This window comes from Triturus cristatus, chromosome 3_1 (assembly GCF_964204655.1).
Source record: "Triturus cristatus chromosome 3_1, aTriCri1.1, whole genome shotgun sequence".
Lineage (NCBI taxonomy): Eukaryota > Metazoa > Chordata > Amphibia > Caudata > Salamandridae > Triturus > Triturus cristatus.
The window spans coordinates 829,743,970-829,758,408 of NC_140583.1; the positions used below are offsets into that span (position 1 = coordinate 829,743,970).

The 14,439-nt window shown below is 42.3% G+C and overlaps 1 protein-coding gene across 4 annotated transcripts in view; it reads right to left on the reverse strand.

Moving 5' to 3' along the window:
- Positions 1-14,439, reverse strand: part of OSBPL6 (oxysterol binding protein like 6) — a 690,319-nt gene that overhangs the window by 38,006 nt on the left and 637,874 nt on the right. For all 4 annotated transcript variants that reach the window (XM_085645216.1, XM_085645218.1, XM_085645217.1 and 1 more), the window contains 2 exons: positions 7,396-7,540; positions 4,145-4,271 (listed from right to left, as the gene is read on the reverse strand). In XM_085645216.1, the coding sequence (XP_085501342.1) occupies positions 4,145-4,271; positions 7,396-7,540 (272 nt within the window). The remainder of the gene's footprint in view (positions 1-4,144; positions 4,272-7,395; positions 7,541-14,439) is intronic.

The following is a 14,439-nucleotide window of genomic DNA, read 5'->3' on the forward strand; positions in this document are numbered from 1 at the left end:
AATCTTAATAAAATATATTTGGGGTGTGGCAATGTGACATCAGCCAGGTAAAAATAACTTCCCTCCTCCAGCGCTGGAGTTAGTTCATAGAGACGAGGTGTGTACGTTTTTTTCCCTTCTTAAATATTGGGCCCTCAAAGTGAATATCTCAGCCAATTTCCGCTTTGTTAAGGACTTGCAGGTAGATGGATCTTTAAAAAGGCAACTTAGACCAATTGCAGTTAATTCCGTCTCCACATACTTTAGCCACCTAATCCTACTGTAGTTGTCTGATTTTAAAATAGTTATAAAATTTTGTGTAAGGGGGACTGTATCCCTGCACCAAATGGTCAGCCACAGCAGGGGTGGTGCCATTTTGATCGAGTCCATAATGTATGGTAGAGCCAGTTCCATGTGAAGCACGTAGTTCGAGTATGACTGGGGGAGGGAGGTAAAAGACTTAAAAAATGTATTCTCAATGGATTGCAAGGAATCACTGGGAGCCATCCCCCATAAGCCTGCCCCGTACACCGCTGCCGCCTTTGTTTTCGCGTGATAATTTCTTTCCATTGGAATTAGAGGTTTTGCTCACAACCTTTTGGAGAATGTTTTCAACGCCATTAAGCTTCTCTGCATACCTATTCCTCTTCTCTCTAGCAGTTTGGACAATGATATATTTTTATCAGAGTACTCCTAGATAGGGAAACGAGTCCACCACATCAATTTTACCAGAGTCCATAAAAAACAGAAGGTGGTCTATTGCATTTCCCTGCCCCAGCAATGACTATAAAAGATTTGATCGGATTACATCCTACTCAATGTATGGGCTCTGTAGCCCAGGTTTCCTGCAACACTATGTGGAATTGGTCTATAATTGCACCACACTCTGGATCATCTATTTTTTGTTCTAATCCCCGCCACATTCCAAGATACTAGTTTTATAGCATCTATCTTCCCCACGGCTTCTCTTGGGTTTTGTAATGCCATATGAGATGCTTCTCTGCTATCTAGGATTGGTGGATTAAAGTATTTTTCTTCTACTCTTTCTTAGTTATCTAAGGGGATACTTTTCGGGAGGTCTAAAACAGTTCCCTTGATCGAATGTGGTGGTCTGCTTGCTCCACTCAGATCTCCTAGTTGTCAATTTTTGTCAGATAAGGACTCCCCATAATCCACAGAGGTCGTTGGTCGGTGATTGCTAGTGGCTGAGCTTGATTTGCGGGCATCACCAAACCGATATATGGTGTTAGGTGGATTAATCTTGAACCTTATATGTGAGTCCGTAAGGTTGCCTGAATCTGTGTTCAAGCCCTATTAGTCCCTCTACTAAATCAAAGCTTACTAGTTTTAGGCCAATGTAATCTGTGGGACGCTGGGCATTGCTAAATCTATATGATTCCATTTTATCTTCTCTTATAATCGTCCTGTAGCCCCTCACTTTCCTAATCCAATGAATGACTTTGTTAATTAATGAATCTCGAGTTTCTTTGATTATAGATGAAGTTTGTGGGAGATCCACTAAATATATGCCTCAATGCTCTTTTTGCCCCTTTACTGGTCTAAGTGAATTTTTGTATTTGGATACTAAAGTAGCCTGTCCTTTGTTTTGCAAATTCTTAGCTCCTTTGCCCACTAGACATTCCCTAGATATTGTCTTGCAGCAATGGGGGTTATGGAAACTGCGACCAGCTTCATTGGGGGGCAGGGGATGGTGCCTAATTATTTTCAAGGGCTCTGAAGTCACAACTGATGGTGACCTGTTTAAAGGACGTACTATAGGCCCAGCATAGTAATTTCCCCTAGATGCAACCTTATTTCTATTGCTAGTTCAAAATTCGGCCTCCAGATTTTGGGAGAATTTGGAGCTTGGTGTCTGTACTATTTCTGTTCGTTTTCTGACTTTTTTATTAATACTTTTTGTCAAAGTGCTCTTGTATTCTTTTAACCCTGCAATTTGTACATGTATGGCCTCTATCTGTGTATTCATGTCCTCCTTCTCTATCACTGGGGACTTGTAATGCACTAAAATGGGAGAAGTAAAAGCTGTTCTATTTGCTTGTGGCTCACCCAAATCCCCATGGGCTTCAAATCGATTGAGACATTCAATTGCCATTATAAGTGTAAGAGAATCAAATGGGTGGCCCGCTATCATGGCTTGTTGTTCCTCTGAAACTATGGTTAGGGTGCTAGTGATAATCTCGCCATTTGCACTGCTGCCTGCAGGGGTGTCCTTGATCTCACATTTTCGGAAGATGTATGTCCCCCTTCCCTAGATGTTTTCCTCTGGGCTTGTTAACCTTAGTTGCCTTGGAAGTTAAGAGCCCTTCTACTTCCTCCAACAAAACATCTATTTCGCCTAATATACAATTTTCAGCTGCGTGTCTAGGGTGTTTTTTGGCTTTACCATCTTCTGGGGACTTCCAAGTTGCTCTCCGTTTCACCATGATTGTAGCTACTTTTGTTGTAGCTGATATTTTCCCATTTTATTCCCTCTCTAGATAAGAGGATCAACCCTTGTTTTAGAGGTGACCAGCTATATTTATTGTAATCCTTCACAGCTAAAACAATTAGAATGGAATAAAATTGGTATGAATTCGAATAACTACCAGGCCCTTTTAAAAACTTAGCCATAATAATAAATCAACAAAACTACTGACGTTAGGTCCCTTGCGTCCGCCCCAACTTCAAAATTGCTTAACACTATGTAAATACATTCATATTCTGCTTATGCAAGAGATTTGTCAATGTAAATGAAGTATATAATGTCACAGATTTATTTTTATTTTCATTACAAACAAGAAGTTGGGCAACTCTATGCAAAAGTGGTAAGGAGTGTGATCTTTGCCCAAAAATAAATTTACAACAAGGACACAAGACTCCTAACTATCGCCTTACACAAAGGGTCCTCGACTCACAGGTAGATAATGAGAAAAGTATACTTAAAGAGTCAAACAGTTCTTCCCTACATTGTGAAATCGTATCAAGACTTTGAGGTATTTCCTTATTATTCTGTCCTCCTGTTTGGCTCACCGCTGCTACGGCAATCTCAAGTGAAACAATTGGATATGCTGGAATACAGCAGCGCATGAGGAGCCGCCAATGTCCACCATGAAGGGCCCAGGGGGTCGAGTAGAAGGATAAGCAGATCCAGCAGAGAGCATGGTATAACTTTAACATCTTACCAGTTCCTGTGTAGGTTCTCAACAGACGGACCAAGAGAGGTGGCCCTGCCCTGCCTCTTCCTGGCAAAGACGAGCAAGGACGGGCCTGCCCCACGTGCTTAAGCAGCGCTGATAGTCCTCAGGTGGAACTAGGCAGAGGATTCTGGGACTCGTAGTCCCTGGCAGCCCTTTTTCCACTGCGGCCTAATACTCATCATTTTTCATGGTGCACAGTGGATACCCAAGGTCCTTGTTGCTGCAGTGATGGTGATAACGAGCAGTCCCAGCCAAGGCGAGCAGACACCAGTCAAATACTTCCCCACTTAGCCGCGGGGCACCATGCACTTAAGTAGCGCTGGTGGTCCTTCTCTAGTGGATGTAAACCTGAAGATCTGCAAAACTCAAAATTGTGTAGGTGGAGACAAGAGTTTAGTAGGCAAGGTACTCCGTTGCTATTGCAACAGAGTACCCTGTTCGCCAAACTGTAAATAGGGCTTCAAGGGTGACCAAACAAGTTGTCAGTTTTAATAATTTTCCATCTGTTCACACTGCATTGTTTCCATGAAAAGGTAAACAACACTTGAACAATCCGGACAACCAAAGGTCCACTGCTAGCTTAACACTATAAAGGGTTAACCGCCCCTCAGTGCCCCTCCACATAAAATATTTCTCTAAGTAAGAAAAACAAATTTTCACAATCTCCCTCCATTAACATGCTTTTCTATTGCTGCAGACATTCTGATAATTCAATACGGTATTCAACTTACTATTTTTTAAAAACGTTTTTCAGTTTTAAAATGTACATTGTGCATGGCAAATAAGCCAAACTAAACGTGAAATCGGAAATATCCATGGGTGTATTGCATTTTGTGGTCCAATAAGGCAATATGGAGTTTAAGGTGTCATTCACGAACAGTCACAGCAGAAGTCCCAATACAGCATTTTGGAACCAAAATACACAGTTACCTGTTATATATCCTCCATATAAATAGAAATGACTCTACCTTTGATCTGGTCTAAACCGCGCATCTGTTGATGGAAGAAGTTCCCTCTGTACAGGATCAAGCTCATTCAGCTCAATGGCAAACCTTGTAAAACCATAATAAAGTTCATAGTTTGTTGGCATGGAACCTGATGTAAAACAGAAGACATTTTATTATAAAATAACTAAAATTAACCCAATGCGAACTTATTTTCTTTTTTTGTGCATTTTTATGTAGCACGAACTTGACCTGAAGGTATTGGAGCACTTTAAATGAGCACCGGTTACATTACACACATACTTGAGTATACAAACAAATCCAGAACTACAAAAGCATGCATATTTTCTGTACATTGCTGGATACAAAATATGGGGACATTTACTAAATCTGGTTCTAATTCATTAGTCTTTCTTCTGTCCCCATCTGGTAGGAAAAGCATCAATGAGTGACGAGGATGAAAGTTTTTTCTAATGTTTTCTCAATAGAGTGAGATCAGCAGACACCACCAGTAGCCTTCCGGTGTGAGCATAATATGTAGGTTGACTGCAATTAGATGGGATATAAAGTAGGGGGATGTAAAGTTGTGACGTTAGTTGACTCACAACTTTGTGTATTTTCTAAAGTGTTCAAGCTTTGTGAAAGGCAAACCTTATGAAGTTATTTTAAAAAAACCCTAAGCAGGTCTTAATTCAGAGCCCTCACTCCCTCCCACGCTTCTTACTGAGGTAGTGGGTGGCCAGCCTCCACAGTCAACATTTGTTTGCTGTAGGATATGTTACCTTGGACATTCTGCATCAGGAGATTATCACACTTGGAAAGACCCACAAGATTCTTACCTCAAATAAAGTTAGGAAACTTCATCTACTTTGTAAACTGTGAAATTTCCAAATTCTGCTCAACTTCATAAGCAAAGTTTTAATTCAACTTGCCACTAATATAAAATAACTTTATAGAGAGCTTGGAGCATATTCATAATAGAAATTTTGGGAAATTATTGGCAAACAGTGTGTTTTAAACATTTTAGGGCTTCAAAAGTGGTGACAAACTAAACAGAATTCAAATGTAAGTTTACAAACTAGTGTTGGAACCAAATTTCACATCAGCTCCTCAAACACAACACTGTGGCTTTTCCCATGGGTCCATAATATCCACTGCATTACTCAACATCTACCTAACCACCTTACCAAACCTGCTTAAATCATTCAATCCTGCCTGTTACAACAATGCAGATGACACCCAAATTGTTAGAAAATGGAACGCCTGGAAGACGTCTGTAATTTAAAACTTGATGACTGCCTTCGGGTCATAAACACATGGATGATGAATAACCATCTAAAGCTCAGTACTGTAAAGACAGAGATTATGACTTGCGGACAATGTAAAAAATATCAGCCTTCTGCCATTGTGGTCTAAGGAAAATGAGGCCTCTCCAACAATATCAAGATAAGTCAGAAACCTAGGGGTAACCATGGTTTCAGACCTATACTTGAATCATATCTTAACAACTTCACACAGAGTGATTTCTACACAACAAAAATACTACATCACATCTTTTAATACCTTGGATACCAGCAGAACCTGCACGCCATCCTCACACTCATAATCTTCAAGCTTTGGCTATGCTAATATTGACACTTAGGGGTCTATTAGTATGTCGGGCAGATCGCCACTGCCTGTATGGCGGTGACGACCCGCCCGACATAATCCCCCTCCCGCTTCCCATTTCCCCCCACCATACTATGATGGCGGGGGGTACCGCGGCAGACGGAAAGACCGTCCGCCGCTTTTCCGCCCGGTCGACGAGTCGACCAGGCGGAAAAGGGATGCATATGGTGGCGGTGTCTGCTAGACACCGCCATCCATATTACTGTGGCAGCGGGAAGCAGCCGTGGCGGAAATACCGCCACGGAAAGGCATGCGGTCCTCTCAGTTGGGGACCCGTTGCGGGCCCCCAGGGTGTTGGGGGGGTGCACATGGGGGGTACCTATGGTACCCCCTGCATTTGCATGCATAAGGTGGCAGGCACTGCACGGTGCCTGCCACATTGTGCATGCAAATGCGTGACATGCATATATTGCATTGTGGCGGGTGCTGCTTCCAGCACCACCCGCCACAATGCAATGTATGCGGGATGCCACCGCCACCGTAGCGGTGGCATCCTAATTGCCAGTGCGTGACAACCGCACCACTGGAGGCCGGTCCCAGCAATGCTAGGGTGGCGGGCGGAAGAAAGTTCGTCCGCTATCCTAATAGGCCCCTTATAGTGAAGGTACATTTTGCTCGGGGTCAGGTTAATGATTTCTCACTAGACCTGGTAGAACAACACATGAACATAATGGATGAAAATGTGAATGTTTATATTTTCCTTACAGGTCAAAAGTAATGAAAAAAGAATTAAACATCACTTGAGCACATTAACTGCAATGGCTAAGATCGCTTCCCCACTCAGCGATCAGTGGCAGAGGGCTTTGATCCATCGGAAGGACGCCAAGGCTGTGGCATCATGCTATGATCTTATAGCCTCCGCATGGGAAAGGTTCCTGGAGAAGCTTTCCACACCCCATGATGGATCAACCTCCTCTGCTTGATCAGCCCCTCACAATTTCTCACCCGGAACTGAAAACACAAGGGTCACCCTCCTGCCCTGAGCCCCTTGTTGCCGGTGTTCTTGCGTTAGCTGCTGGGATATAGTTTAGCCTCTTCCCTGGTTCCTCCTCCACCCTGTCCGGCCCAACCCAGTTAGCCACAGCTTACACATTATAAGCACAGGCCACAGGCAGCTGCTCCATGCCTTGGAGATGCTCTCCCATCCTCCCACTAGACCCTTCATAGCGCATCTGGGGCGGAGCGGCATGGGCGGCTTCTCTTGCCCCACGATGGAACGAGGGGAAGACATTGCATGTATTGACCGACGTGACCAGTTACTTTGAATATGACAAGCACCGTAATAAAAATCTATTTAAAAAACTGTTATGGCTAAGATGTATAAAAATGCAGAAGAAGCTCTTCAGAAAATTAGAGCAATAGATACTGAAAATATTCAGTAACAGACAATGGTAATAATATATTCAATTTCAGAAATTACGTTTATTATATTTATTATTATGAAAAACTAATTAGAACTATATAAATACAACTAAAAGCAATTTAGGTCTGTATCTGCATTGCACGTTCCATGGAACTTGATAGGGTTGAAATACTTACGCCTGGCCAAAGTGTCAATGTAACACAAAGGAGTTCTTACAATGTAGGGTTAGCTAAAATACACTCACCTGGTCGCCATACACATTTGGCTGAGGGGGGAACTCCACAATAAAGACCTTCATGCCACTTTCCAAAAAGTCGATGCACCACTTTTCCTTCCTGGTCCGTAACAGTTCCGTTAATTTCATTGATATTCGAACTAAAATAATTTCCCTAAAACATTTATTAATTTATTAATTTTGGAGCATTCCATACTGTACATTTTAAGCACCAAAATAGATGCAGACTTTGGTGATTTGTTAATATAGCGAATTATAAAAAAGGAAAACTGTATGTGTAGCTCTTGCTGTTAATAGCCAATGACATAGGTAAACAGAATTACATACATGATAAAAACAGCAAATAATACACAGCACCTCAAATTTAGTTAATAAGGCACTGAAAATAGTCAGAATTTAAACAGTAGGAATAAATCTACAGGTGGAATTTTCTGTATGACCATGCAAATTAAGGTGTCTTTCACAGTTCTTTTCAACTACTAATTGCTCAAAATCAACTAGTATTTGTGGGATGATTTATTATAACCAACAATGATCAACTAACTTTCCACACACACCTATTTCCCCATCACCACTATAAAGGTTTCAGACCTTGGCGTATCTCCCGTATTCCAAGTGTGCAGCTTAGGTGATTTACATAAAAATAATCTAAGTGACACTTGAGGCTGGAAAGTATAGTTGTTCCATTAACTGTGTGACAGTGATCCATAATAACTAACAGATGTGTAACCTGTTGGAGTGATTCAGGTTTTCTTACGCTGGAGTTGGTAAGTTGTTGGAGCTAATATACCAACTCCTTTGTTAGAGCCAGAATGTTGTTGTCATTAAGGCAGGAGGAGCCCTCTTCAATACCTTGCTAATGGCTCCAACAGGATTTTAATGGTGACTGTGCTTAATCTCCCATCTATCTGTGGACACCCCTGGGTACAAGTAGCTGGGCACCTTACCATCTTGTCTTCGATCGTCTTTATACTTCCTAATACAACATGGTTTGCCTATTCATCTTTGTTTATTATAAGCTGAGATCACTGGCTTGACCCTTGCAACCCCCAGCACCTTCTTTGTGATACCTGGCATCAGATGTTGCAAAGGAAGCAACATAAACTGAGCACGTGTGCATTTTCCATTTTGTCTCTTTTTAACAGCAGTTCCTGAAGGCTGCACTCACCGGGCACAGCCGAAACTTTGTGGTGTTTCAGACTGTCTGATCACCTAAAGCGTCGCCTAGCTAAAGCATTCTAGGCATCGCAGGGCACAGGCTCCACCAATCACAAGCATGGTTGGCCTGCAGACTCTGGACAGGCCTGACCTAGTTTCCAGTGCAGTTGGGATTTAGATGTTCTTGAGGCAGGAAACCTGCTTGGACAACAGTTCCAGAATGATGCATTTTTAGGTTTCGCCTGCACAGTGCTTGCGCTGTGCTTGTGAAATCTCTTGTATTTAATATATCTTAAATTAGTTCCCACGCCGAATTACTGTGTTCATTCGTGTTTGTGTGGAACCTTTTTTTTGTTAACTTCCCCTGACTGCACGCATTTAGGATACTTCTAATATCCTGTTAAAATTGTTTAAGCCCCATTAACTGATTCACTGTCAAGATAAGGAATTCAGGAATTGAATTCCCACAGAAACGGCAGACAGCTTCCAACAGCATGCTGAATGCTTGCTTTTTATTACTTAGTTATGTAAAGCAGATGCTTTAGCTATAGAACGTTTGTGGGATTTCCTATTCATGCCTCAGTACCTTTCTTTGCACTTCGTAGGCATTATCCGATTGATTTTTTTTCCAACCTAATCTATTTGGTCATTCTGATCAAATTCTAAATGGAATAATAAACATTGCATGTTAAAAATAAAGTTAATATACAAGAGCTATGCTATATTTTACTACTAAACAAGCAGCCACAAGTTACCATGCAGACAACAGGGTCATGGTTTAAATGGTGAAGCAGGTGCAGTAGCACCGAGCCCAAAGGATGTTAGAACTCTTCTAAACACATAATATTTCTATATGTGTATACTAACCAGGCAGTCACAAGTGCAGTTACCTTGCCGACAACAGGGTCATGATTTCAATAGTGCAGCAGGTGCAGTGGCACCAGGACAAAAGGTCCAGGCACCACACTTCACATTGATTTAGAGCTATATTTTAAGACTTAACTTGCAGGGTCCTTATGTGAATGGTGCAGCAGGTGCAGTGACACCGGGGCCAAAAGCTCCAGAGACACCACTAAACGCAGACTATTGTAAAATATTACTACTAAACAGGCAGGCACAAGTACAGTTATTTAGCAGGCGCTAGAGCCATGATTTCAATGGAGCTGCAGATGCAGTGGAACCAGAGCCAAATGTTGTCAGAACTCCTCTAAACACCAAATATTGCTATATTTAACTACTAAATAAGCCATCACAAGTGCAGTTACCTTGCAGGCACTAGGGTAATGATTTCAATTGTGCAGCAGGTGCAATGGCACCGGGGTGAAACGTTGTTATAATTCCTCTAAACGCCAAATATTGCTATATTTTACTACTAAACAGGCAGTCACAAATACAGTTACCTTGCAGGCACTAAGGGCATGATTTAAATGATGCAGCAGGTGCAGTGGCACTGGGTCCAAAAGTTGTCAGAACTCCTCTAAACACCAAATATTGCTATATTTAACTACTAAATAAGCCATCACAAGTGCAGTTACCTTGCAGGCACTAGGGTAATGATTTCAAGTGTGCAGCAGGTGCAGTGGCACCAGGTCGAAAAGTTGTTATAACTCCTCTAAACACCAAATATTGCTATATTTTACTATTAAACAGGCAGTCACAAATGCAGTTACCTTGCAGGCACTAAGGGCATGATTTGAATGATGCAGCAGGTGCAGTGGCACTGGTACAAAATGTTGTCGGAACTCCTCTAAACACATAATATTGCCATTACATAAATTAATTCAATTTCCATCTTTCATTTTTCAAAATTTTGCTCTTACCCACACTATGGGGCATACGTATCAAGCCCTTTTCCCGTTCGCAAACGGGCCAATTCTCAGAATTGGCCTGTTTACGAATGGGAAAAAGCCTTTTGGGATGTATCATCCCAAAAGGCCCTCGCAAAATAGGGAATCGCAAAATTAGCGATTCCCTATTTTGCTAATGCATTTAAGGAATCGCAAATTGTGATTCCTTAAATGCTATGTAGGAAGCACCCAAGTTGTGCGATTTTGGCTTAAGAAATCGCTAATTACCACCGACTTCAGGTTGGTGGTAATTTGCGATTTCTTTGAAAAATGCACTTTTTTGCATTTTTCAAAGTGGCATGTGGCCACATACATGCCCTTAGGGCATGTATGTGTGCCACATGTGCACACATACATATTTCAGTGGTGCTACAAGGTGTCCTTTTGACACTCTTGCACCCTTGAAATTGAATTCGCAATTTGCGTGTACGTAATGGGTACTCACAAATTGCGAATGTCTTCCCATTCATTCCTATGGGCCTCTAGGCCCATAGCCTTGAATGGGCCACCCCGCGGCCGCACACTTCCATTTCCCTGCAGCTAGAATTCCCATTGGAAGAGGCACGTCTACGTTTGGGCGGGAATACTGATTGCGCTGTTTCTGAGAAGCATTTCTTTTACTCAGGGATGCAAACGGGTAATGAAACTCCCCCTAGCTGTATGTCTCTCCTATCCTGATACACGACTTTTAATTCCACTGAGATCTGATTACATTTTAAGCACTTATTTGAGAGTCCAAATCAGCATCGAGAGGAATGAGACCTCATGGCAGACTACCATGTGGCCACAAAGACATTTCATGGGCATCATTTAAGGGTAGCCACTGCTACTATAATTTGCAACTTACGACCCCCATGATAGATGTAAATGCACTTCCAAGAACTAAAAGAAAACAGGGCTCTTTCTGTTGCTCCACCTGAACCTAGCCATTTTAATTTATTAGATTGTTCACTGCAGTCCCAATAAGCCCAATAACAGCAGTTAGTAGCCTAACCAGATGTACAAGATCTGTGGTAAATTCGCAGAACTGGCACATTTCACTCAGACACTTCGACTACATAAAAAAGATTAAATGACTGGGTCAAATTTTGTGGAGAAATGGTGAACTAGCATGGGAATCGAGTGAGATATTCCTGATTTCTGCAGGAATTTTTCATTCCTCAGAGTAACCTATGTTTGCACTTAGTACTGCCGGGTAATTCAAATCCTTCGGAGATACCCATGTCACCGGTATGTTTTGTGGTGGTTGGAGGAATAATCGTCATGTAGTTCTGAGCCTGTGCTTTTCTTTGAATAATACGGGGGTGCGCGGAGTGCAATAAATCCAGGTCCTACAGCAGGGTGTGCCTAACACTGGTGGTATCTGGCAGATCTCCATCCCTTGATCACAGTGCCTTCTACAGACAGTCAGCGTCTCATTGCTTAGCGTTAAATAATCTGTGTGCAAAATCAGAACCTGATTGTAGTGTTCCCCTCCCCCACCACTTTTGACTAATATGTGCTGGTTTTTCTGACTCCGCTTGTGCCCTGGGCTCTGCTAACCAGACCCATGGTCTGAGCTCTTATTAAAATTATATGGTTAGGTATTATTATAATTGGAAATGACAGACCCCTGTAAGTCTCTAGTATATAATAAGCCAAGGGGGATTCAAACTACCTGTAAGTCCCTAGGATATAACATGGCAGGGAGGTTTAGAGTGGTAGATTTCCTGCATTGGAGAGTGCACTGCTGAGTTGTCTGCTGTCATTTTAAAACCCAGCCCTGTCTCGCAGTCTGCGATTATCCAAATTTGACTTTGGAATTAAAGGTACTTCCAAAGTCTCAAAGTACCTTATTAAGTTACCCCTAAGGTCTCCCGTAGGTGCCCCAAGGGTAGGGTGCCTTGTATCTATAAGCAGGGGCATTAAAAAATATGTTTTATAAGCCCTTGGGAGGGAAAAACTGGCAGATGTTTCCCATAGTAGTAAATAGCTCTATAGGCTCGCACTGAGAAGTTTTATTTAAGTATACATATTGATAGGAGCCAACTTAAAATACATTTTCAGATATCTAATTAATAGTTAGGATCAACAACTTGGCACTTTTGATTTATAATAACTACTGCAAGCTAAAATCCAGCTTTCCAGCTTCACTCTCCTGATTGGCCGGCCTTTCACAGGCTGAGCCACAGCTGCTTGATGAGGCGTGAAGTGTCCTGTCAGAGTAGACAATAGATTTCCTGTGGGTGGAGAACTTTAGCTGTAGAAGTCAAAAGACAGGAAGAGGGTGGGGAACCAAATTGTGTGACATGACAGTTTGGGACCAGAACAGGCTGACCCCCACATCCTGCACCCCCAGCCACACAGGAACCTTGGTATTTAGATTAGTCAGTGGGTTAGAAGGGGAGTGTTAGTGAAACGTAGCCACACCAGTGGGATGGCTTAGCCAAATCTAACCCCAAAGGAGAGATTTTCTCCATGTTGGATTTTGAGAGAATAGTGCTTTCTGGGACTTGAATACGGCACACTTTAGAGGAAATGGTCATACACCTGGGTGGCACCCTTCATCTCATTGGTTAAGGGTGCCCTCCTGCTTGACACCCTGAACTGGGCATACATATGGGACAGCTGCATAGCTCCACAGATCTGCTGCCTGAAACTTCAAGGAGAAGAAGGATTGGCCTGCTGGAAACCTGATCTGCACCACAAAAGTCTGCACTTTGAAGGACTGCACATGCTGCACATTCTGGCACTACAGTCCTAGGGCCTTTGCATTGCTTCAAGAAGGATTATGGAGTTGACTCCATGCAACCTACAGGTTAACTGAGCTCACCTGCATCATCTCCACCAAGAAGTCCCCCTCCTGCAGAGCGTCTAATGGACTTTTAAGGAATTGGCCGGGTGCATTGTGGGAATTGTAATCCCAACATCATAAGGACCATCCTAGAGACTCTAGACCCCAGGATTGGTGTTGTTCTCAAGGAGACCTTCTGGACGAAGTTCCAGAAGATGTGAGTAACCTTTGCACAAAGCTCCATAAGCTGACCAGGTGCATTGCGGAAGTTGTAGTCCCAGACCCCCAAGAGGCAAACCAGAACATCTGAACCCTTGGCCGGTGCTGTGTAGCACTTTCCTGCATCAAGAAACACTTCTAGAAGTAAGTGTAAAGAACTCTAGACTTTGTCCTGGACTAGCACAACCTTTTTATTAACCCTTTAAGTGCTATTTGCTTCTAAGCTCTAGTTTTAGTTTTAATCTTTATAAATTCACATCTCTGGTTCCCAACCTTGGATTTTTGTCATTTTGGTGTCTATTTGTTAATACAAATATAACCTATATATATAAATTGGTGTTGATTTTATTGTGTGTTGTGTCTTACTTATTTAAATGCTTGTTTTTAAATGCTTTACACAGCTGTCTTCTAAGTTACACCTGCCTGCTCCTTGACAGCTACCAAGGATTGAGAAAAGGAATAATTTATAGAGACCTTGACTGACCCCTTTTATTGTATTTGTGCCCTTATTACTAGTGGTAAGACACTATTTATCACTATATAGAGGTACTAAAAATCCACTTTCCAGCAATCTAGCTGAGCAAGAGCCAATAGAAAGAGAGAACAGGAAAAATAGACTAAGTGCAAGGTGGAAACAAGGGAGAGAAAGACCACGGGCGGCAGAAATAAGGAGTGTTATGGACCTATCCAGTGCAAGATGAGCAAGGTAAGATGAACCAAGATGCAGTACACTGAGTGGAGAGGTGGGGTGACAGAGATGCAGATTCAAGGATTTCAGCTTCAAAATAAATAGGAGAGTGGTAAGAGAAGAAACAGGACTAATGCTATGAGAAGATTGGTAAAGGTGGAGGTAAGCAGGGAGTTATTGGAGTAGGAGCCTGATAGAGGAAGCTGAAATCTGGAAAATGGATGTCAAAGACTGATCAAGGTAGAAGTGTGGTTGATGAGATGGTAGGGGAAATATATAGGTAAGAATGTTATCGAGTTGGGGGAAAACTAGGAGACAGCCATAGCTAGTTGTCAAAGATAGGAGTGAAGCTTGTATGGGATTGAACC